This window comes from Ovis canadensis, chromosome 6 (assembly GCF_042477335.2).
Source record: "Ovis canadensis isolate MfBH-ARS-UI-01 breed Bighorn chromosome 6, ARS-UI_OviCan_v2, whole genome shotgun sequence".
Lineage (NCBI taxonomy): Eukaryota > Metazoa > Chordata > Mammalia > Artiodactyla > Bovidae > Ovis > Ovis canadensis.
The window spans coordinates 127,193,655-127,219,035 of record NC_091250.1 but is presented as its reverse complement, the minus strand read 5'-3'; the positions used below and the strand labels follow the sequence as shown (position 1 = coordinate 127,219,035).

General features: G+C 41.6%; 1 protein-coding gene across 5 annotated transcripts in view; it reads right to left on the bottom strand.

The window, feature by feature from the left end:
• Nucleotides 1–17,275: 17,275 nt before the first annotated feature.
• C1QTNF7 (C1q and TNF related 7) overlaps nt 17,276–25,381 on the bottom strand; it is a 126,147-nt gene continuing 118,041 nt past the window's right edge. For all 5 annotated transcript variants that reach the window (XM_069594714.1, XM_069594717.1, XM_069594715.1 and 2 more), the window contains exon 3: nt 17,276–18,215. In XM_069594714.1, coding sequence (XP_069450815.1) covers nt 17,584–18,215 — 632 coding nt within the window. In that variant the 3' untranslated portion in view covers nt 17,276–17,583. The remainder of the gene's footprint in view (nt 18,216–25,381) is intronic.

Genomic DNA, 25,381 nt, shown 5'->3' with positions numbered 1-25,381 from the left:
ATGGATGGTGGCCTCCTGGAGATTTTGCCAAGCAGAATTCTGGACACAGTGGGAAGGAACGCTGTGATCGCTTAGCAATGTTTGCTGTGAGTTCAGAGAAAGGACGGCAATCACTTGTTTTCTGCTTTGGATGTACTATGGAAACAGACTTACAGGGTTTAGGGGGCTTGTCACAAAGTCATGCAAAGCTGGTTATTGGAATTGCCAACACTGAGGAAGTCCGAGCATGGGTTGGAAAAGCATTTCCAGATATAGAGCATTTCAGAAGGGAGTGGGTTTATTAAGAAGAAAAAGCAGAGATAATGTGAGCACTGCAACACAGCAGGCTGACCTCCCAACAGACCAGAGAGAGTTGACAGTTCTTGTGGTAACCCACAAGCCAATTTTTATAGCCTCAAGACAAAGTAAATTCCTGGATGCTTGGCATTAGGTGATTGGTTGAGACACTATAGTGTATTTACTGAGTGGGTATCTTTGCTTAATTGGGAGACAGGAAACTTGTTAGTAATGATCAAGGGGCTTTTAGTAACGATTACAAAGGGGCTCAGCCAGCTTTGAAGGTGACCTGGGTTCTGGGCTCCACTTCGGAGGCATTGGTGTGAGGTCTCAGATCTGTGACCCTGGGACTCAGGACTAAACAGTCGGGACTAGGTCTTCTGTCTTCTGACTTTCCATCCAGCATTTCTTATGTCTTTCTGATTCAGTTAAATCTGACTTTGATGCTGTTTCAGAAATCGAAGAATCCTTTCTCATAAGAAAAGCTGCTTTTTATTATAGGAGAAATTAATGCGTAGCCCTTCTGAAGGTCACTTGGATTCATGTCATGCCTTTGCAGGAGAATTCTAGTGGGGCAGAGTTGCCAGATTTAGCACATAAGAATACAGGCCACCCCATTAAATGTTTGGTTTATTCTTAAACAGTTATTTGTTGCACTAGGTGAAACTCCAATTTGATTGAACATCCTGAATTTAATCTGAATTTTGTGCCTAGGAGGAGTCAAGTGGATAAGGACTTCTTGGGCATGTATTTAACTTTATATATTGATGTATATTGGGGAAGGCAATGGCAACCCACTCCAGTACTCTGGCCTGGAGAATCCCATGGACGGAGGAGCCTGGTAGGCTGTGGTCCATGGGGTCGCTAAGAGTCGGGCACGACTGAGCGACTTCACTTTCACTTTTCACTTTCATGCATTGGAGAAGGAAGTGGCAACCCACTCCAGTATTCTTGCTTGGAGAATCCCAGGGACAGAGGAGCCTGTTGGGCTGCCATCTGTGGGGCCACACAGAGTTGGACACGACTCATGCAAATTAGCAGCAGCAGTAGCAGCAGCACTGACGTATACATATTCTGGTTTGGGGTTTCCTATGTGGCTTAGTGATAAAGAATCCACCTGCCAATGCAGGTTCGATCCCTGGGTCCAAAAGATCCCCTGGGGAAGGAAATGGCAACCCATTCCAGTATTCTTGCCTGGAAAATCCCATGGACAGAGGAGCCTGGAGGTCTACAGTCTATGGGGTCACAAAAGAGTAAAACATGACTGAGCGATTAAACAACATATGTATCCGGGGTTCTGACCATCTCATCTACCAACCATCTGATTATTATTTGCCAATAATCTGACCATGGGAATACTTCAGGCAGCTGTACTTTAATTTTCGTTCTCAATTCAGTTGTTCCTCAGTATAGCGAGGGGTTGTTTCCAGATGCCCTGTGGATGCTCAAATCCCTGGGTGCTTGAGCCCCTTCCAATCAGCCTGCAGTATCAGCTGAAGTGGAATGGGCATACCAAGGCCCGACTGCACAGTTAAACCTGGGGGTTTTCTGCAGAAAATCCTTGAAACACCATCATTGTTTCAAAGTAATTTCAGTAACAATAGAGATGCACTGCCGTGCTAAGAATGTTGTCTGAAGCTGTGGCAAGGAGAGACTATAGAGACAGATTTTTCCCGTTGTTTATTTCAGCAGGGGCAGTCTCTCACAAGCAATCTTGTAAAAGATAGTGCTGTAATTTAAGAGGATGGCTGCAACATTTTAGGATTTATGATTTTTCTGCATTCAGTGATTTCAGATTATTTCTTGGAATTCTGACCAGATTGAGCAAGGCTTGAGTTCCATAAATCCTGCCACCTCCATGATGGTCCTGGAGCTGAGCCATGATCCAGTCTTCTTCATATGGCTGCTCATAAACGCCTTTGCCAGCCAGGAAACACTTTGGTTCTAAATGACTTCATACTGTGGGTAACCCTTTGGATTTATAGTTCCTGACTAATAAAACACAATAAAATGATGTCAATTCAAGACTCATTTCCTTCCCTGTTTAAGCTAGGGTGGGATAATTTAAAATATATATAAACTAGGATTGTTTTGATTTATTTTTGCTTTAAAGAAATCTCTGGATTGGACAAGCAGTTGTGTCACCAGAAAACTTCAAAGATGGTGTTCATGCATACTTCAGCCTATAGTGTCGAGATTTTTTTTCCTTAGACGTTTTTCTCTGCAATCCTTTGGAAGTGTAATCATGTGTGACCACCCTGACAATCTAAGAACTTATATAAAAGTTTTATGTAAAATATATTATAAAAATTGAAGTTAAAGATCAAAAGCGTAGAAATAAAAAAAAAACTCTGTTAATAACTACTTTTGATGCAGACTCTTTCTATGCACATGCAAACAGACTTTGAAAATGGGATAATCACTGAGAAGAGTTTAAAAATGGGATGACCACTGAAAAGATTCTCTAGTAACCTACTTTGTTCTGTTAATATTTCTTGAACATCTTACGGTGCTGAGGCATTTCCATCCTCATAACTTTTAATGACACTGTATATATTCTACCGGATGAATGTATCACAGCTCATTTAACCATAGTTCTATCATCAGACACTTAGGCTGTTTCCCAATTTTCCATATTATAAACCTTGGTGCAGGCTCTTTCTTGTAATTAAATCTTTGTACACATGATCAATTATTTTCTTGGAATATGTGCTTCGAAGTTGGAGACTCTGTGAGTTTTGTATCCTAGACAAAACAGAAAGGAAATATGTTGGCTAAGGTGAGAGGGAATGGGGATGAGGGCATCGTTTCTGGTTGCTTCTTGCGTGCTTTCAAGACAGGATACAGTTCAGCTGGGGGTTCTCAGAAGGGAGCCACTTTCTTACCTGAAATGGTAACCAGCCACATGGGTATGTCTGCGAATAAAAAGATCATTTGGAAGATGGCTGTTGGCAAACAGATTGTGGGGACTGAGTAGACTCTGTCACTGTGAACATGCTGTACAGAAGTTCTGAGCTGGGACGATTTTGACCCCAGGGATGTTTGGCAGTGTCTGGAGATATTGCTGATTGTTTGCTACCGAAGGGGAGCTGGGTGCTCCTACTACCCCAGGTAGAGGCCAGGAATGCTGCTACATGTCCTAGGGTGCTCAGGACAGACCACACAGTGAAGACGCTCTGTCTTAAAACGTCAGTATTGCTGATGTAGAAAAGAAAGCAGAGACGTGTCTGCGTCAATGTGTCTTTTGGAAACCATGGCACAGAATTTAAGCAATCCTCATGGCAAATTTCTTTTTTTCTTTTTTCAATTTTCTTCTCCAAAAAACTCTGGTTACCCAACATACTCAGTACATCTTACACTTGATCTTGTTCCTACACTAAGGGATGCATGAAGCCCATGGAAAGTGCAGTCCCACATGCTCCTGGCTCTGTGTGTGTGTGTGTGTGTGTGTGTGTGCGCACGCGTATATGTGTGCGAGTGTATGTGAGCACGTAAGTACAGTAGAGACTGTCTGGTGAAGAAAGCCAAGAGGCATTGAGGCTGCCTGGTTTTTCTAAGCCTGTGATATAATGATGATGATGGTGAGAGATTGCCCAGGTTCTCCTTGGCAGAACCAAACCAGACCCATGGACCCAGCACCAGTCTCTTAGGGCCAGTCTTTGTCCTGTGTGCAGAGCAAGGGTGGTGGGTGCAGTTTTCGCTAAGTAAAATTTACATGGTCTAGCCAGAATGAATATTTTGGTCATGCTTGAGCACATCTTGATAGTGACAGGCTTAGTTACCAGTTGAAGTAGGAAGTATATTAACCTGCATGAAAGGAAGACAGTTGAGGAATGGGGCTTTTCGCTCATAGCACAATGATCTGTCTATAAAACAGGGTCTCTGTGAAGTGGTCTTGAGAGGCAGGGAGTAAGCTGTGTATGCTCATAACAGAGCAGGGGTGAAGCAGGCAGGAATTCCAACCCCATGTGTATTAAGGCTTGACTGTGTCTTCTTGTTCAGTGGCTCTCAGAATTGCTTTTCTCATCTCTAACAGGGTAAGAGGAACACTTAACTCCTGATGAGCTGGAACTCTGGTAGAAACTTGAACCCTTGAATGTGCAATCAGCTACCTGTGGCTTTTGCAAGTTTAGGAGAGGGATTTACGGAGGGGACACTTCTTCAAAATCTGTTAATCATGGCCAGGTCTTGGCCCCAAACTCTAGTGTAATCTTCTTGTAATTGGACCTGAACCACTCTGAGGCACGAGGGCTCCTTGTGCTTGAACTGCTGACAGCCCTAAGCAGCTCCAGGGGGTGTTCCTTCTGCTCTTCTCAAGATGGGGCAACAGAGCTATTGCACCCCCTCCATGGAGCTTTGAAGAGAAACTAGAGAAGGAAGGAGAGGGGCCCTGGTGGTCCATTGGTTAAGACTCTGCACTTCTACTGCAGGGGCATGGGATCAATCTCTGATTAGTGAACTAAGATTGTGTACAACACGCTGTTGTTGTTATTTAGTCTCTGAGTCGTGTCCAACTCTGCAACCCCATGGACTGTAGCCTGCCAGGCTCCTCTGTCCATGGGGTTTCCCAGGCAAGAATACTGGAGTGGGCTGTCATTTCCTTCTCCAGGGGATCTTTCTGACCCAAGGATTGAACCACAGCTCTTGTATTGCCAGGCGGATTCTTTACCATGGAGCCATCAGGGAAGCCTTACTTGTCATGTAGTGAGGCAAAAAAACACACAAAACAAACAAACAAACAAAAAAGAACCTACCAACCAACCAACCAACAAACAAACAAAACAAGCAACCCCCTACAACAGAAAACCAAAAAAAAAAAGAGGAATCCTGTGCTGTTTAATTTCCACTTGCTCCCACCCCGATTCTTGACTCCTCTTCAATTGTCTATCCTTCCTAGCACAGTTCTTTTCCCGGGAAGCCCCTCTCTGCACACAGTATTGCCCAGCCTCCCTTTCTTCCTGAAGCTGTTGGGTTTGTCTGGGCAAGGAGAGAGAGAGGATACTGGAGGGTGGAGGAGAGCAGGGTCAGAGTTTCCCACCTTGGCTCCCTCCCCACTTCTGTTTGGTCCTAGTCATGGCCAGGCGCTACCCCAGGCGTGCTTCCTGGAGGAAGGTCTTCTTTGTGTCTCCCACTCTCGACTGCGTTGTGTCCACTGTCACACCCCTCCCCTCCAGGCCTGGGGCAGTGATGGCTCCTGCCCTGGAGAGTGCTTGGACCTTAACACTTCTGCTTGCTTCTTTTCACCTTGCCTGCCCTTCTGAATCCAGTTGTTCCACTGACCTTTCTATAGTGAAATCCTTTTTAGTGTGTCCTGTTTGGACGCTGAGTGGCACATTCGAAGGAGAGAGGAACCCATAGAGACTGTGGTAGGTGGCCTCAACTATGATCTCATCCCGTGTCATTCTTAAGCAACATCCCAGCATTGAGGGGCCTGATGTGTCCATCCTATGCTGCTCCTTCGAGGGGGAGATGAAAGTGGGAGAGGCACTGCTTTTCCTGAAAAGGAAATAAGGTGCAAAGCTAAAAGGACCCAGGATGGTACTGGTTACAAAGACAGCAAATGGCAGCTGCTGGTGCCTTTAGGCATCAACTGATGATCTCTCAAGAAGCAAGAAGGAAAACAGGACGATAGTGATGCAGCCAGACTGATGAACTAGGAGAGCATTTCAGTGCCCCATAGCAGTGCTATTATTATGTTGGCCAAGGAAGGCATTGGGTTTACTGGCTCTTCTTTGATTCTACAAAGAGACTAATCTCCAAGGATGCTTTGCTCCTTCTTGTTTATAATTATCAAAGATAATTGCATAGATTTTTGTACATATTAGGATATTGATATAAAAAAATCAGAAGATTTTAGGGGAAGAAGAAGATTTCAATTGAGCACAATCCATTCTTTCATTAAAAGTCGACTGGGAGCTAGCATTAAGACAGCCTGTAGTGAGTGATCATCTCAGATGCCAGGTTTGTAGAGTGCACAATATTGAGCAAGTCTGACAAAATACTGGTGTTCCTTGGTGGCTCAGAGTAAAGAATCCGCCTGCAATACCAGAGACCCGGCTTTGATCCCTGGATCAGAAAGATCCCCTCAAGAAAGGAATGGCTACCCACTCCAGTATTCTTGCCTGGAGAATTCCATGGACAGAGGAGCAAAATTAGATTATCTCAGAGAAAAGCCATTCTGGCAATGGATTGATTTTGTATAATGCAGACAAAATAAATATGGTTTTGATTTTATATGAAATCAGCCTACAGAGGTCACCTGTTGCTTTTGACTGACCATCAGTAAGCTCTCTTTCCCTAGACCTGGTGCCTTTATCTTCCATATGACTTAGGTGGGGCTGATTATGTCCTTTGCTCTAGGAATGGGCATGTGACATGGCCTAGCCAATGGGAACACCACCTTCCCTTAGCCAATCATTGATTAAGGAGCGTACTCATGACTTAAGCAGGACCAATCAGAACTAAAAGACTGTCATCCTTAGATCTTTTGCTAGGAATACGGAGAAAGAGAAAAAGAAAATGTATATATTTTTTCTGTTGAGACTGCAAAATGCAAACCTGGAGCTGTTGGTGGCTGTCTTTGTCACAAAGGCAGGTGTCTGCCTGAAAGTGAAATCTACACTGGGGAGAACCCATCTGTGAGATGGGGAGAGATGAAATCCTGGTGACAATGAATGAGAACCCAGAGATGGCTAGAGAATTTAATGCTACTTCATTGAGTTCCCCATTCTTGAGCCCTTTTGAACTGGATTCTATCCATTGTAATCTTAAGAGTCTTGGTTAACGCACAGGATGGTCACAGGGCTTTTCTGGGGTACTGTTTTGCTCTTCACCTGCAAGAATTTGGGATAAATTGGGAAACTGGGATTGACATATATACACCATTATATATATATAAAATAGATAATTAATGAGAACTCACTGTATAACAGAGGGAAAAAAAGAAGGTACAATCTGTTTGTAGGGCATATATTAAGTTAATCTTGAAATGCATTCCAATATATAGCAGGTGCAGAAAATAGTGTTTGACTTTACTTATATGAGGTATAAGGCTCCCTGGTAGCTCAGCTGGTAAAGAATCCACCTGCAATGCAGGACACCCTGGTTTAATTCCTGGGTGAGGATGATCTTCTGGAGAAGGGATCTACCCACTGCAGTATTCTTGGGCTTCCCTGGTGGCTCAGCTGGTAAAGAATCTGCGTACAATGCAGGAGACCTGGGTTCAACCCCTGGGTTGGGAAGATCCTATGGAGAAGGGAACAGCTACCCACTCCAGTATTCTGGCCTGGAGAATTCCATGGACTGTATAGTCCATGGGGTCACAAAGAGTTGGACACCACTGAGAGACTTTCACTTTCACATATGAGGTATCTTGAATAGTCAGATTTGTAGAGTTTGAAGGCACATTGGTAGATGTCAGGGGTATGGAAGGTGGGGTAGGCAGATGGAACAGGGACTTAGTGCTTATTGGGGACAAAGTTTCAGTTTAGGAAGGTGAAAAATTCAGGAGATTGATGATGGTGAGAGTTGCACAAAAATGTGAATGTACTTAGTGCCACCAAATCATACAATTAAATGTGATTAAGATAGTACTTCTTATATATGTGACTTTTATCACAATAAGAATCATTGAAAAAAGAAATTAAACATACATTTTATATCACATGGTATAATCTATTTATTGAGATAAAAATGTGAATTGTCTACTGGTTAATACATGATAAATGACTAATTTTTAAATATTCAGGAAAAAGTAGGCAGAGGCTAGATCCCAAAGAGTCTAATGCTTAACTAAAGGCTGTTTGCAATAATATTAGGAAGGATAAGATCTTTTACAAGTGACTGAATACCCTCCTCAAAAAGACTTAAGTGAAATGGCATTTAATGGCAGCCATAACTGAAAAGTCCAAAGGAAGAGCTGGATATTATAGACATGCCTAGATCAAGATCCAATTGATTTTAAATTTTTCTGTTTATCTCTGTGTTCTGACACCATCTGTGCATGGTTCCATTCTCACGTGGTTTATGTTTTATGATTGTAATACGGTTGTTAAAGTCTCACAGGGTCAAGTCCAATGGGAAAGAAAGAGAGTCTCTTTTATAGACATACCAGCAAAGTCTCACAGTTCTGTTTGACGTACCTGAATGAATTATTTTGGTGAGCAGAATGCTATGCTTTGATTGATCAGGCCTGAGATTTACAAGCTGCAAGAGTCAATTCTACCTAGAAGCTCAAAGATGTAGCATGTGAAGGAAGGTGGTCTTTTAGGAAGACACGAGGTATGAATACCAGAAAAATGATATGCATGTCAGGTAGTAAATAAATAAATTCAAATTGTTGTTCAATCACTAAGTTGTGTCCAACTCTGTGACACCATGAACTACAGCATGCCAGGCTTCCCTGTCCTTCACTATCTCCTGAAGATTTCTCAAACTCATGTTCATTGAGTTGGTGATGCTGTCTAACCATCTCATCCTCTGCTGTCCCCTTCTCTTCCTGCCCTCAATCTTTCCCAGCATCAGGTTTTTTTCCAGGCTTTTCACATCAGGTAACCAAAGTAATGGAGCTTCAGCTTTAGTATCAGTCCTTCCAGTGAAGATTCAGGGTTGCTTTTCATTAGAATTGATTGGTTTGATCTCCTTGCTGTCCAAGGGGCTCTCAAGAGTCTTCTCCAGAATCCAGTTTGAAAGCATCAATTCTTTGGTGCTCAGCCTTCTTTATGGTTGAACTCTCACATCCATACATGACTACTGGGAAAACCATAGCTTTGACTATACGGATCTTTGTTGGCAAAGTGATGCCTCTGCTTTTTAATACGATGTTTAGGTATGACCTAAATAAAATCCCTTATGATTATACAGTGGAAGTGAGAAATAGATTTAACGGCCTAGATCTGATAGATAGAGAGCCTGATGAACAATGGAATGAGGTTCATGACACTGTACAGGAGACAGGGATCAAGACCATCCCCATGGAAAAGAAATGCAAAAAAGCAGAATGGCTGTCTGGGGAGGCCTTACAAATAGCTGTGAAAAGAAGAGAAGCAAAAAGCAAAGGAGAAAAGGAAAGATATAAGCATCTGAATGCAGAGTTCCAGAGAATAGCAAGAAGAGATAAGAAAGCCTTCTTCAGCGATCAGTGCAAAGAAATAGAGGAAAACAACAGAATGGCAAAGACTAGAGATCTCTTCAAGAAAATTAGAGATACCAAGGGAATATTTCATGCAAAGATGGGCACATTAAAGGACAGAAACGGTATGGACCTAACAGAAGCAGAAGATATTAAGAAGAGGTGGCAAGGATACACAGAAGAACTGTACAAAAAAGAGCTTCATGACCCAGATAATCACGATGGTGTGATCACTCATCTAGAGCCAGACATCCTGGAATGTGAAGTCAAGTGGGCCTTAGAAAGCATCGCTACAAACAAAGCTAGTGGAGGTGATGGAATTCCAGTTGAGCTGTTTCAAATCCTGAAAGATGATGCTGTGAAAGTGCTGCACTCAATATGCCAGCAAATTTGGAAAACTCAGCAGTGGCCACAGGACTGGAAAAGGTCAGTTTTCATTCCAATTCCAAAGAAAGGCAATGCCAAAGATGCTCAAATTACCGCACAATTGCACTCATCTCACATGCTAGTAAAGCAATGCTCAAAATTCTCCAAGCCAGGCTTCAGCAATACGTGAACCGTGAACTTCCTGATGTTCAAGCTGGTTTTAGAAAAGGCAGAGGAACCAGAGATCAAATTGCCAACATCCGCTGGATCAGGGAAAAAGCAAGAGAGTTCCAGAAAAACATCTATTTCTGCTTTATTGACTATGCCAAAGCCTTTGACGGTGTGGATCACAATAAACTGTGGAAAATTCTGCAAGAGATGGAAATACCAGACCACCTAACCTGCCTTTTGAGAAATCTGTACGCAGGTCAGGAAACAGCAGTTAGAACTGGACATGGAACAACAGACTGTTTCCAAATAGGAAAAGGAGTATGTCAAAGCTGTATTTAACTTCTATACAGAGTACATCATGAGAAACGCTGGGCTGGAAGAAGCACAAGCTGGAATCAAGACTGACGGGAGAAATATCAATAACTTCAGATATGCAGATGACACCACCTTTATGGCAGAAAGTGAAGAGGAACTAAAAAGCCTCTTGATGAAAGTGAAAGAGGAGAGTGAAGAAGTTGGCTTAAAGCTCAACATTCAGAAAACAAAGATCATGGCATCTGGTCCCATCACTTCATGGGAAATAGATGGGGAAACAGTGGAAACAGTGTCAGACTTTATATTTTGGGGGGGCTCCAAAATCACTGCAGATGGTGACTGCAGCCATGAAATTAAAAGATGCTTACTCCTTGGAAGGAAAGTAATGACCAACCTAGACAGTATATTCAAAAGCAGAGACATTACTTTGCCGACTAAGGTCCGTCTACTCAAGGCTATGGTTTTTCCAGTAGTCATGTATGGATGTGAGAGTTGGACTGTGAAGAAGGCTGAGTGCCGAAGAATTGATGCTTTTGAACTGTAGTGTTGGAGAAGGCTCTTGAGAGTCCCTTGGACTGCAAGGAGATCCAACCAGTCCATTCTGAAGGAGATCAACCCTGGGATTCCTTTGGAAGGAATGATGCTAAAGCTGAATCTCCAGTACTTTGGCCACCTCATGTGAAGAGTTGACTCATTGGAAAAGACTCTGATGCTGGGAGGGATTGGGGGCAGGAGGAGAAGGGGGCGACAGAGGATGAGATGGCTGGATGGCATCACTGACTCGATGGACGTGAGTCTGAGTGAAGTCCGGGAGTTGGTGATGGACAGGGAGGCCTGATGTGCTGCAATTCATGGGGTCACAAAAAGTTGGACTGAACTGAACTGAACTAGGTTTCAAGAAACAGTTTATTTTGTAGAGATTGAAGCGCCACTGATGGCTTTCAGGCTGTGGAGTGACCTGACCATGTATGTAATATAGAAGGACAGATCAAGCTTAATATGGAGAATGGATTTGAGGATTGTGGCCAGGGGCCAAGATTCAACTAAAAGTTTTATTTTTACTAGTTCAGAGGAGATGGTAAATGTACAAATGAAACCTTGGCACTGGCAATGGAAAGCTACAATGATTCACAAATGAACTCTTAGGTGCTAGAACCATAAACACTTATGGTGAAAGAAATTCACCAGGGAAGGGAAAGAAGACATCCAGGATGTCCCTTAGGTTTTTGCTTTGGTGACACGGTGAGTAGTGATGTCATCTATTGATAGCAGAACTACAGAAGGAGAGAGAAAGGAAGGTATATACTAACAATAGTGTTAATCACTCGGTTGTGTCTGACACTTTGCGATCCCAGGGACTGTAGCCTGCCAGTCTCCTTTGTCCATAGAATTCTCCAGGCTTGAATACTGGAGAATCTCTTCTCCAAAGCAACAATAACTAATATTTAAAAAGCATTTTAAATACAAAACATCCATGATCTTTTTCATTGGGTGGCTGAGAAAAACTGTATTTAAAGTTCATGGAATCTTTTTTTTTTTTTTTTTCCATTACAAACATCATTCACAATGATGAATGACCTGGCAATGCTCTTCTGTATACCCCTATACAAGGAAACACATGTGTTCTGTAAATGTACAACATAGGTACATGCATGTTCACGCAGACACAGTTTTATATTAATCTCACCCTTTCATTTTTATTTGTTTTGCCCTTTTGTTCTCATCCTCTTTTGACTCGTGTGTCCTTTCTGTATTTTATCAATCTTTCCAAGTGGCTTTAAATCCTTATGGAATGAGACAGTACATTGTCAACCAACATTTCTTGATACATGTTCATTACAAGTCAGCTCTTACGAAGAATGACTGGAATGGGACTTGGAGTTTTTTAAACCAAAATTGTTCTTCTTTCTCTACACAAATATCAGTAAAAGTGAATAAATTGTATCTGTCATTTTTTAAGGAGTAAAAGACACCTGCTTTTGCTTAAAAGTTTATCCTTTTAAAACCAAAATAACCTTTCCTTTCCCACTTTAGCTCTCTGATTCCTATCACAATCCTGCCATATATTTCAAAATAAAATTCATTCCTTGGCCTAGAACCAAGACTCCAGCTAAAGAAACTTCAGTTTAAAAAGCTACTCAAAATAAGCTTTGCAAGAAACATGTAAGAGATAAGTAAATAAAACGGAGTCCAAAAAATGAATGCATTAAAGGATCATGATGAGAAGAAAGTTTAAATTACATAATACTCTTCTGGGTCATGACTGTCTTCCATGACTTCTCCATCTTCAGTTTCTTCAGCAAATCTCATAATCTTCAAAGGGCCTGTCTTTTGTTCTTCCCCAGATAAACTTTTCCTATTGGCTAGTTGTTGTTTTTCTTTTTCCTTAAAAAAAAAAAAACAACTTTACAGCTTGGAATTCTAGGTTCAGCTGCTGTTTAGAGGCAGATGACTATCTCAAAAAAAAAAAAATTTCCTTTTCATTATAGGGGACTGGAATGCAAAAGTAGGAAGTCAAGAAACACCTGGGGTAATAGGCAAATTTGGCCTTGGAATACGGAACGAAGCAGGGCAAAGGCTAATAGAGTTTTGCCAAGAGAATGCACTGGTCATAGCAAAAACCCTCTTCCAACAACACAAGAGAAGACTTTACACATGGACATCACCAGATGGTCAACACTGAAATCAGATTGATTATATTCTTTGCAGTCAAAGATGGAAAAGCTCTATACAGTCAGCAAAAACAAGACTGGGAGCTGACTGTGGCTCAGATCATGAACTCCTTATTCCCAAATTCAGACTTAAATTGAAGAAACTAGGGAAAACCGCTAGACCATTCAGGTATGACCTAAATCAAATCCCTTATGATTATACAGTGGGAGTGAGAAACAGATTTAGGGGACTAGATCTGATAGCTAGAGAGCCTGATGAACTATGGACAGAGGTTCATGACATTGTACAGGAGACAGGGATCAAGACCATCCCCATGGAAAAGAAATGCAAAAAAGCAGAATGACTGTCTGGGGAGGCCTTACAAATAGCTGTGAAAAGAAGAGAAGCAAAAAGCAAAGGAGAAAAGGAAAGATATAAGCATCTGAATGCAGAGTTCCAGAGAATAGCAAGAAGACATAAGAAAGTCTTCCTCAGTGATCAATGCAAAGGAATAGAGGAAAACAACAGAATGGCAAAGACTAGAGATCTCTTCAAGAAAATTAGAGATACCAAGGGAATATTTCATGCAAAGATGGGCACATTAAAGGACAGAAACGGTATGGACCTAACAGAAGCAGAAGATATTAAGAAGAGGTGGCAAGGATACACAGAAGAACTGTACAAAAAAGAGCTTCATGACCCAGATAATCACGATGGTGTGATCACTCATCTAGAGCCAGACATCCTGGAATGTGAAGTCAAGTGGGCCTTAGAAAGCATCACTATGAACAAAGCTAGTGGAGGTGATGGAATTCCAGTTGAGCTGTTTCAAATCCTGAAAGATGATGCTGTGAAAGTGCTGCACTCAATATGCCAGCAAATTTGGAAAACTCAGCAGTGGCCACAGGACTGGAAAAGGTCAGTTTTCATTCCAATCCCCAAGAAAGGCAATGCCAAAGAATGCTCAAACTACCACACAATTGCACTCATCTCACACGCTGGTAAAATAATGCTTAAAATTCTCCAAGCCAGGTTTCAGCAACATGTGAACCATGAGCTTCCAGATGTTCAAGCTGGTTTTAGAAAAAGCAGTGGAACCAGAGTTCAAATTGCCAACATCCGCTGGATCATGGAAAAAGCAAGAGAGTTCCAGAAAAACATCTATTTCTGCTTTATTGACTATGCCAAAGCCTTTGACCGTGTGGATCATAACAAACTGTGGAAAATTCTGAAAGAGATGGGAGTACCAGACCACCTGACCTGCTTCTTGAGAAATCTGTATGCAGATCAGGAAGCAGCAGTTAGAACTGGACATGGAACAACAGACTGGTTCCAAATAGGAAAATGAGTATGTCAAGGCTGTATATTGTCACCCTGCTTATTTAACTTCTATACAGAGTACATCATGAGAAACGCTGGGTTGGAAGAAGCACAGCTGGAATCAAGATTGCCAGGAGAAATATCAATAACCTCAGATATGCAGATGACACCACCCTTATGGCAAAAAGTGACAAGGAACTAAAAAGCCTCTTGATGAAAGTGAAAGAGGAGAGTGAAGAAGTTGGCTTAAAGCTCAACATTCAGAAAACAAAGATCATGGCATCTGGTTCCATCACTTCATGGGAAATAGATGGGGAAACAGTGGAAACAGTGTCAGACTTTATTTTGGGGGGCTCCAAAATCACTGCAGATGGTGACTGCAGCCATGAAATTAAAAGACACTTACTCCTTGGAAGGAAAGTTATGACCAACCTAGATAGTATATTCAAAAGCAGAGACATTATTTTGCCACCAAAGGTCCATCTGGTCAAGGCTATGGTTTTTCCAGTGGTCATGTATGGATGTGAGAGTTGGACTGTGAAGAAAGCTGAGCGCTGAAGAATGGATGCTTTTGAACTGCAATGTTGGAGAAGACTCTTGAGAGTCCCTTGGACTGCAAGGAGATCCAACCAGTCCATTCTGAAAGAGATCAACCCTGGGATTTCTTTGGAAGGAATGATGCTAAAGCTGAAACTCCAGTACTTTGGCCACCTCATGCAAAGAGTTGACTCATTGGAAAAGACTCTGATGCTGGGAGGGAATTGGGGCAGGAGGAGAAGGGGATGACAGAGGATGAGATGGCTGGATGGCATCACGGACTCGATGGACATAAGTTTGCATGAACTCTGGGAGTTGGTGATGGACAGGGAGGCCTGGCGTGCTGCAATTCATGGGTCGCCAAGAGTTGGACACGATGAGCGACTGAACTGAACTGAACTGAACTGACTATCTCAAACCACCTCTTATCTCTCTTCTCTAATCTTTATTGTCCTTGGCCTCCCAGACCCATGTCCTGAGGAGGAAGGAGAACCATGAGTGGAAAATGCATGGCAGTCAGAGGAAAAGGATGAAAGCAAGATAGATCTGCAAGCTGGGAGAAGGAAGTATTGCCCACAGGCACAGCTTCTTGATCATCATAAATTTCACCCTCGATAACAGTAGCATCCAGCTCTGGAACACACAGGGGCTTCATACTTTCTTATGAATAAAATCTCCAGTTCTCAGGTTGCCATTTGAGACTCTTGCAGATACAGCCTATGGATTGGCCTCTTTTGGGTCTCTGCACTCACTCTCATGCTTTGTCCCCATTGTTCCCTCTATTGGAAGTGCCCTCCCTCCACTTTGGCCATTCCAAGTTCCATCTGTCACTTCAGGCCAAGGGGGCAGAGATTTCCCTAATTGTTTTTTCTCTCACGTCCCAGTTTTGGAGTTAACATTTTCCTCTCAGCATTCCTTCCAAAGTATTTTCTCTTTATCTCCAGTTTGCTGCTGCTGCTGCTAAGTCGCTTCAGTTGTGTCCAACTCTGTGCGACCCCATAGATGGCAGCCCACCAGGCTCCCCCATCCCTGGGATTCTCCAGGCAAGAATACTGGAGTGGGTTGCCATGTCCTTCTCCAATGCATGAAAGTGAAAAGTAAAAGTGAAGTCGCTCAGTCGTGTCCGACTCTTAGCGACCCCATGGACTGCGGCCCACCAGGCTCCTCCATCCATGGGATTTTCCAGGCAAGAGTACTGGAGTGGGGTGCCTTTGCCTTCTCCTATCTCCAGTTTAGTGCTTGTCATATTTTAGCATGATTATTTCCAGAATTCTAGGTATTTTGTGTGTGCATGCGTGTCATTGCCTTTCTTAATTCCTTAGAAAGTGGATGGCAGGGGTTGCACCAAATTCATCTTCTGTGAATATAAATACATCTGTGTTGTATTATCTTCACAGAACCCAGTGTAATGATTCATGCATAGAGGCATTGAATGATACTTATTATATAAATGAGCAAAGAATGTGGAAGGATGGACAGGATGCCAAAAAAAGTGGGCGCTAGGGAATGCTGATACTATTGGCCAGGGGAATGGGCGTGAGAGTATTATGGGCGAGATTATCTGAGGAATTGCAGTTCAGTGGGGAACGATGTTGACACTGAGAAACAGTGGAACTAAAGGGTGTGTCAGACTTAGAGGGGACAGTTATTTGTTCAGATGTTTGGCCATGCCCTCTCCTCCTCCTGTTCGCTCCTTCCATTAACTCATTCGTAAATCAGTGTTCATATGCTTTGCTTTATTAGAATTTATTACCTGGGAAACCCATGAGAAACAATATCTTACTACAATGGAAAGCCCTGCCCTTACCTGTGTTAAAACTAAAACGACAAATATTTGTTCTGAGACATTATCATGATAAAGAATTTAGGAAAATAACCTACTGACTAATCTCTGAAACCCGTTTCTCTTCATTTCCATTACCACTCCCAGGGTATCTCTAGATTTTTTTCACCCCTTCCTGATTGCAAATACCATCGGTGTTTTGAGGATGAGATGGGAGAGACTATAGCTGTTGAATTCCTTGTTTTATTCGCATATCTCCCACCTATTTAAAAATACACATCTTAGCACATACAGTATTCTTCTAGGTATAAAATCTTCTCTTGTTCCAACCCCCAGGAATAACAAGCCCCATGTGCCTCCAGCGCTGAGTCAACCTATTTGCCATGGCACTTATCATACTGAACTGTGACAGTATACTCAATACTCAATACACATTAGCCTAGGGATTTTGTCTTAACTCATTATTAAATCTGACCCAGCAATATAGTGTCTGGATCCTACAGTCTCATGAAAGAATTATTGAGTATACTTCATATATAAGCATGAAGGAAAAAATAATACAGCAAAATAATCACTTTAGTTTGTTTGAAATTACTTGTCATCTCTCACCTTTGTGTTTTTACTTATTACAGTCTTTTGAGAATTGTCAAGGACTTTGGGATGTTTTGATCAGGCAAAAATGCAATTTTATGAGGATTTAATGAGACAATATCATTGCCAGCTGGTTTTAGGACTCAAGAAATTTAATAGAAAATTTGTAACATTGTCTTTAATTTGTTTAAATATTTATGAACATCACTTTTGAGAGAACATATGTGGGGTTTTTTTAATATAATTCATTTTAGTGTGGTTTCAATGGTTTGCTGGTTCAACTTGTGTTAACAGATTCTGCTAGAATTGTCTGTAAATGCTCTGGAATCTGAGTGGGTGTCTTTCTGGATCTCATTTCCACTCCTTCCAACTTCCAGGGCCCCAGATTAAATCAAAGTGTCTGCCATAAGGATCTTGGGACATTTCAGACCAGCAGTCCTCATCAGAGCTCATCGTCTTCTGATATGGAGTCTAGATAATCCGTGTCAACATACAGGAGAAATCCAGAGAACAAGCTGTCAGCCCAGCCTGGGTCTGAGAAGAGCCCATTCTGGTCAGTGAAGAATATCTCCAGCCAGACTTCATCTTCTGGCTGCAGATAGATGACTGTGGACCCTGAAGCCACATCATGGTTGCCTGTGTTGGCATCAAAGGTCTTTATCCGATACTGCCCATTGTGTACCAGCCCAATGGCCAGGTGCTTATTTGCCAATGTGATATCATAAGAAAAATAATAGATCCCTGGGAAGGCACAGATGAACTTTCCCGTTGCAGGGTTGTAGTGCTCTCCCTCATTGAAGAGGACCTTGTTAAATATAATTGGCAGCCTTTCTTCTGGGTAGCTGGTTGTGATGCCAACAGAAAAGGCAGATTTGAGCACGATGCTTCCACATCGACACACTCCAGGCAGCCCCGGGTCCCCTTGCTCTCCTCTGTCTCCTTTTGGTCCAGGAGGCCCAGGAGGACCTACTTCTCCTTTCTCTCCCTCAGGTCCTATGGGTCCCTTCTTCCCAGTCTCTCCTTGGTCCCCTTTCTCTCCAGCAAGGCCCAGGGGTCCAGCCTTACCTCTCAAACCTTCAAAAAGAGTTTAAAGTTTAGTTAATAGTTCCTGTAAATATAGAGTCACAAACAACATGCCCACACACCGCAAGTTTGTCTTCTCAACTTTCAACAGTATACTACTGAATAATTCATATATTTTTTAAAAAAAATCACTGATGTGCTGCAATGAAGACAGAAAAATTTCATCAAAATATCAAGAAAATTTTCCTGATTATATGAGAAATCATCTAAAACTTACTAATTAAAAAAAATTAACCATCATTTTGATGATGAATCCCCTGCTGCTAAATTAGATACACACAGACACTCATCATTACTGGAGGAATTCAAAAGCATGATGATATTATTCCCCAGAGTGGGGTCATGCAGGTAGGCAGGACAAGATGACTCCTAGAGGCTACTTAGTTCCATGCCCCATTCAGCTTTTATCAGCATTATTAATAAAAAGTTAATTCAAGTTAGATTAGCTCATATTTATTAAACATTTACAATGTCCCAGCTGCAAGCCTTATGTGGATGCGTCATCTGCTTTAAGTCTTGCAACAGCTTTGTTAACTAGGAATTATTATTACTTCTAACCGTAGATGAAAAAACTGAGCCATGGAGAAGTTAGTTTGTTCAAAGGAACAGAGTTAGTGAAGGATGGAGAGGTGATCTGAACTCCAGCCTGCCTAACTCTGGCACCTGGACATCTCTTGAGAGATGTGTAAATTGTGAAGTGCAACACAGAGAGGGCTCTTCAGTATGTCACGATAACCAAACAGCTGTGACTGCCACCACTGTGTGGGAGTTCTTTTTGGTGGAGAAAGCTGAGTCCCAGAGAGGGAAAGAAACTTGTGTCAGTAGCAAGACTAGGACTGGATGTCAAGCTTAATGATGTTCTGCCTTCATCACAATGCCTTTTACCTTTGGGGCTGAAATTAAAAGAAAAAAAACTTTTTTTTTTTTGACTCTACAGCTAAGTGGATGTATTATTTTATTTTATTTTTTATTTTTTTTAAAAAAACTTTTTATTTTTACTTTATTTTACTTTATAATACTGTATTGGTTTTGCCATACATTGACATGAATCCACCATGGGTGTACATGCGATCCCAAACATAAATGTATTATTTTAGTCAAGTCCTTTAATTTCTCTGGGTCTCCATATATGTAGGAAAGACATAAAGGCTGTGAAAAATAACAGTGACCTAAAAGTATAAAAAATGTCATTCAGTGCTATGGCCAAATCCACTTCATAAATAGCTTCTTGAAAAGTATCCAGATTATTGGTAATTTGTAATACATTTTTATAGTCAGAGAAAGTATATTATTGTTATACTGTGTAATTTTACTCTTAACTATGTATCTGTTCTCAGGAATTTTATTAAGCTAGGTCTTTTATCTTGATGGAAAAGGAAATGGCAACCCACTCCAGTATTCATGCCTGGCAAATCCCATGGACCAAGGAGCCTAGTGGGCTACAGTCCATGGGGTTGCAAAGAGTCAGACACGACTAAGTGACTTCACTTCACTTCACTTTATCTTGATAGTACTTTGATATCACTTACTTGGTTATTACACATACATCAATTTATGAGTTTTGATTATTATTTTTTTTCAGTTATTTGGCAAATTTAGCAATGAAGTGTTCTGGATAATACAAGTTTCAGGAGAATTAAAGCTGTACTCTTAAAGCATCAAGTATTTTGTCTCAATGATTTGTTTAGTAATTTATGATGCATAGAAAAATGCTAATAATGAATGCAACCCTTTTTTGGCAACATGGGGTTGAGAAGAGCTGGACACAACTTAGCGACTTGACAACAGCAACAACCGGATACAGCAGCAACAGCTCAGTCAGCATTGTTATTGATCATAGGGCTGTTCTCCAGCTCTGGATGACCTTTGCTGTTAAGTTAAAATTCTGTTGCAGGGAAAAGCCAGTTCTGACTCCATGTTGGAAATGTTTCTCTGACTCGTTTTTTATTACTTTTCTTATTATAATCATACATAACAGCCCATCTCAGAGAAGCCTGCCCCTCTGCCTGAATGTTAAAGTGCCTTGTTTAACACCCAGTCCATCTGTAGAAGGCAGGAAGAAAGAAATTAACACATCTCCTGCCTGAGGCTTGCCATTCTAGGAGATATTTGCAAGATTAATGGCCTTTTTACTTTGTTTCCTCATCTTCCCTGTCTCTGATCTATAAAAGAACCTGAAATCCAGACCCCATACATGGTTATTTTGAGACATTAGTCTAACATCTCCTCAATCAGCTGGCCTCCAAATAACGTCGTATTTCTTGCTTCAACACCTCGTCTCCGATTCCTTGGCCTGTTGTACGGTAAGCAGAGCAAGCTTGGACTTGGTAACAATTCCACTAGCCCCAGCCAAAACAAACTAGTATTTATTTCTTGAAATAAGGCCATGATAGTCCGATCTTTTGATGTTTGTTTCTGTTTGGTAGAAAAGGAATATGAATACTATTTTACTGTGAAATTAACTTATGAATCAAGGACTACAAGTTACACATTGCTATTTTATTTTCAATAGGAGCTGTCTTTATACATGACTTTGATGTATCAATAAAAAAACATTTTGGCATCAGTAGCAATTCCTACCACTAAATTTCATTATGTACTAAAATTCCTCTGCCCCTATAACTTTGGGCAAGTCAACTCTTGTCTGAATTTCAAATGCCACGTTTATACTATGAAAATATTGGATCTAAATCCACTCTAAACCTGGCAGGGAAAGTAGCAAACGGTGACTCAGCAGACCCGATAAGCTCTGGTTCAGCTGTGGATTAGTTGGGTGAGTGCGAAGAAGGGGCTTTATCTCTACAACTTTAGTTTCTCAGTCCTTGAAATGAAGGTTTTGGACTAGATTTCTTGAAGTCTTATTCTCTTGAAAATCTTAGCGACCAGACCATAAATACTAAGATGCAGTTTTACAACGCCAAAAAAGGTCTTTATAATCTCAACACTTGGATCTCTATAGTTATTGAATATTTTGAACTGCTGGGAGTTAGATAACCAGGGACTAGCTGTAATAATTTATGGTGACTCTTCCTGTGTGCTTGAAGGATTTGCTCTGTGATAAGGGCCAATTAATGAAGAATGGAATGAAGGGATAAATCACTCTCCCCTCCCTATTCAGTCAGACATATGCTCGGTAGAGAGGAGAATTATGGAGTGTTAGTCTACGCTTAGATACTGAAACTCGGAGAGAATGGATTTCTTCTTGGTCCTCCATGAAATGAGCTTATAAGGATTTTTTTCTGTAGTGCTATTTTTTTTTCGATCCATCCACCCATGCACTCATCATACCTGTATGTGCACAGGCATAGATCCATCTAAACCATCTAATACTGATTGACCATCCACTACAGGCTAGGTGCTGTGCTGGGTCTGAATGCCCTTGACTTGAATGACAACTGTCTTATCCCCAAGTTAGCTATTATGACATGTTACATTGTGATCTGCAAATATGGGTCATAACTAAGTTCATAAACATCCAAAGCAGTATAGTAAAACAGAATGATCTCTCCACAAGGTGGTTCTAGTGTTTCCTCTGTCCATGAAATTTTGCAGGCAAGAATACTGGAGTATGTTGCCGTTTCCTCCTCCGAGGGATGTGATTTCACATCATATTAATTAAAAAAAAAAGCTACCACAATAATTGCTGTACAGCAGTGAGGGAGATGGGCTTCCTTGGTGACTCAAATAGTCAATAATCAGCCTACAATGTAGAAGACCTGTCCCTGTGTCAGGAAGATCCTCTGGAGAAGGAAATGGCTACCCACTCTAGTATTCCTGCTCGGAGAATTCCGTGGACAGAAGAGTCTGGTGGACTATAGTCCACGGGGTCACAAAGAATCAGACATGCCTGAGGGACTAACACTTTCTGTTCACAGTGAGGGAGACATATTTTAATGGAAGGTTAATAATTCAAACTCTGTAATTTAGAGTAGGGAAGCTGGACAGAGCATATACTTGACCGTGCCGGGGGGTTGAGGTGGATGTGGTGGGGATAAATGAGAAGACATACACAGTATTAAAGGGAAAACAGGAAGCAGAAGCTCCCAGCCACTTTGTGTCCAGTTCCAGACACATTAAAAGCTAATCCTCAAAGCCCCAGGGTTCTGTCCTTATTGTTTGTAAATGAGATGTGCCTTCACTGACCACACAGACATTCTTGCTTTTCTTATATCCTTACCTATACGTATGTATACACTGGATTTAAATAAAACTGGGAAAGTCTTTTTACTTTTGAATATCAATTTTGTCTTTTGTAACATTATTATTGATTATGATTTTTGCTAAGGAGGTTACAGTTGAAATTAAGTACCTAATGTAAAAATCACTGGTACAGTAAATTCTTGATTAATAGTGATGATGATGATGACATGTTGTAATCCTGTGCTCCCATTGGCCTGCCCCACCCAATGTTTGCTTATCAAGATTGCAGCAATGTTGTGTTCATGTTCACATTCCCTAGAATGGGGTTCTCAACCAGGTGCAATTCAGCACCCAGGGAAAACTGGCAATGCCAGGAGACATTTTTGGTTGTCACAACTGGTGGGGAATGCCCTGGCATCAAATGAGATGTGACTAAATGTCATTCAAGGCACGAGATAGCCATCCCACGGCAACAATTATTTGGATCCAAATATTATTAGTGTGGAGGTTGAGGAACTTTGGTTTAGAATAATACTGGAGAGCAAGAGGTATGCAAAAAGTTTGTTGAATGAAAGATGCATGAATGGATGGATGAGTGAATGGACTGATCAGTATGGGGGTTACCTGATCTCATATATGGTTGAACTTGTAGCAGTTGTTGTTGTTCAGTTGCTAAGTCGTGTCTGATTCTTTGGGACCCCATGGACTGCAGCACGCCAGACTCCCCTGTCCTCCACTATCTTCCAGAATATGCTCAAAATCATGTTCACTGAAGCGGTGATGTTATCTAACCATCTCATCCTCTGCTGCCTTCTTCGCCTTATGCCTTCAATCTTTCCCAGCATCAGGGTCTACTCAGTCACTCAGTCGTGCCAACTCTTTGCAACCCCCGGACTGTAACCTGCCAAGGTTTTCTGTCCATGGAATTTTCCAGGCAAGAGTCCTGGAGTAGGTTGCCACATCTCTTGCATCTCCTGCATTGCAGGCAGATTCTTTACCACTGTGCCATCTGGGAAGCCCCCAGGATCTAACTACTAACATTCTATTTCAGCACCAGGGTAAATTACTAACATTCAGTTTACTCTGAATGCATATCCATATGTTTAAATAGCACTACAGTTACCTCATGAAACAGATAGGTCATTTCTAGTTTATTATATGGCTTTGGAGAAGACTCTTGAGAGTCCCTTGGACTGCAAGGAGATCCAACCAGTCCATTCTGAAGGAGATCAACCCTGGGATTTCTTTGGAAGAAATGATGCTAAAGCTGAAACTCCAGTACTTTGGCCACCTCATGCGAAGAGTTGACTCATTGGAAAAGACTTTGATGATGGGAGGGATTGGGGGCAGGAGGAGAAGGGGACGACGGAGGATGAGATGGCTGGATGGCATCACTGACTCGATGGATGTAAGTCTGAGCGAACTCTGGGAGTTGGTGATGGACAGGGAGGCCTGGCGTGCTGCGATTCATGGGGTTGCAAAGAGTCGGACACGACTGAGTGACTGAACTGAACTGAACTTGGATATTCACAAATGTAGCTATGACTAATACTCACAGATCACAGTGTAATAGATAATAACAGCAAACATTTACAGAATGCTTATCACATGGCACTTATTCTTGAGTACTTTGTATGTATTATTTTTCTTAATCTTTACAATCACACTTAATAACTCCAATTTACCAAGAGGAAACAGATTCAAAAGTTTTTTCTCCCCCAAGGATGCAAAGTTAGTAATTGAAAGAATCATATCTTTCTGACTCCAGTGCATTTTTGTGTGACCACTACATTACTATTTCCAGACACAGTAAGCTAAAAAGGCCAGTAATATCTAACTATGATCACGGTGTCATTATAGAATTTCAAGCATATTCACGACACAGTAGTGTGTTCACAGGTGTTACCAAATAGAAGACATTGAAAGATGACGCCAGAGCTCCAAATGAAAGTTTATCTGATGTTGAAACTTCACCTAAAGATACTTTATCTAGTGTTGATTAAGGGCCATAGATTCAGTAGCTGCTGATTTGCCAAATATTTTCTGCATAAGAAATTCAGCAAAGAATTATTATCTAATCACTTGAATATATCTATAATGATATTGTTTCCCATAACATCAGTAAATCACTTGCAGTGACTAGAGACATACTGCTTAGATCTATTGATTTTTTTCTTCCTATCTTTGTCCCACATTTTACACTCGGAAACTTGTTTTCAGAGATTGATTCCATCCAAAACTTCCTTTTATTTTTTATCATTAACACAGTCTCACTAGAATTTTAATTTGGTTTACTTTGAAGCATTGCAGAATCTGGCAAGCTTCATGAGCCGACTTATTTGTGGGGGGAAAAGGTGACAATTACTGAAAGAGTAGGGGACAATCGTCTTGCTGTATAGAGCTGTAAGAAATCTAGAGTTTTAGCTGCTATAGGACAGGTGGGAGAGTGTTGAACTAAGAAAGATCAACAAAGGTTATACAGTACTACTGTCATTTCACCTGTTTGAGAAGTAAAATCTAGAAGCCTTTTTTGTCTTTTTGAGGCTCTAAGTGCAGAGAGGATGGTCCTTGTGCCTCTGGCTCCTAATTCCTGCCCCCTGCTTCATCCGCCCGTATCCTCCCCAGCCATCTGTCTGTCTATCCATCCATTCCCCCTCTCACAGGCAGCCACTGTACCAGCCCAGAGGTCGTGGGTATCAGATGTTCCAGGAGAATTCAGCTCTGCCAGGCATTACCCTACCCTTCCATCCTCCTTAACTTATTGAATCATCTACCACTCTGCATTCTCATTTATAAATGGGACCACATCCCCTTGAAAGAGCTGTCATGGGGAAGCTGCAGTGAGATTGCAGTTAGAGGGTTTAGAGCAGCAACTGCGGCATAGCAAGGACTCAATAAATGGTTCTGATTAATGAAGGTGAGGTCAGGAAAGGACTGAAAGGGCGCTTCTCATTTGAAAAAGCAGCAAAGCAAGGGATTCATCTTAAGGTGGGGGCGACAGAGGGTTTTTACGGAAC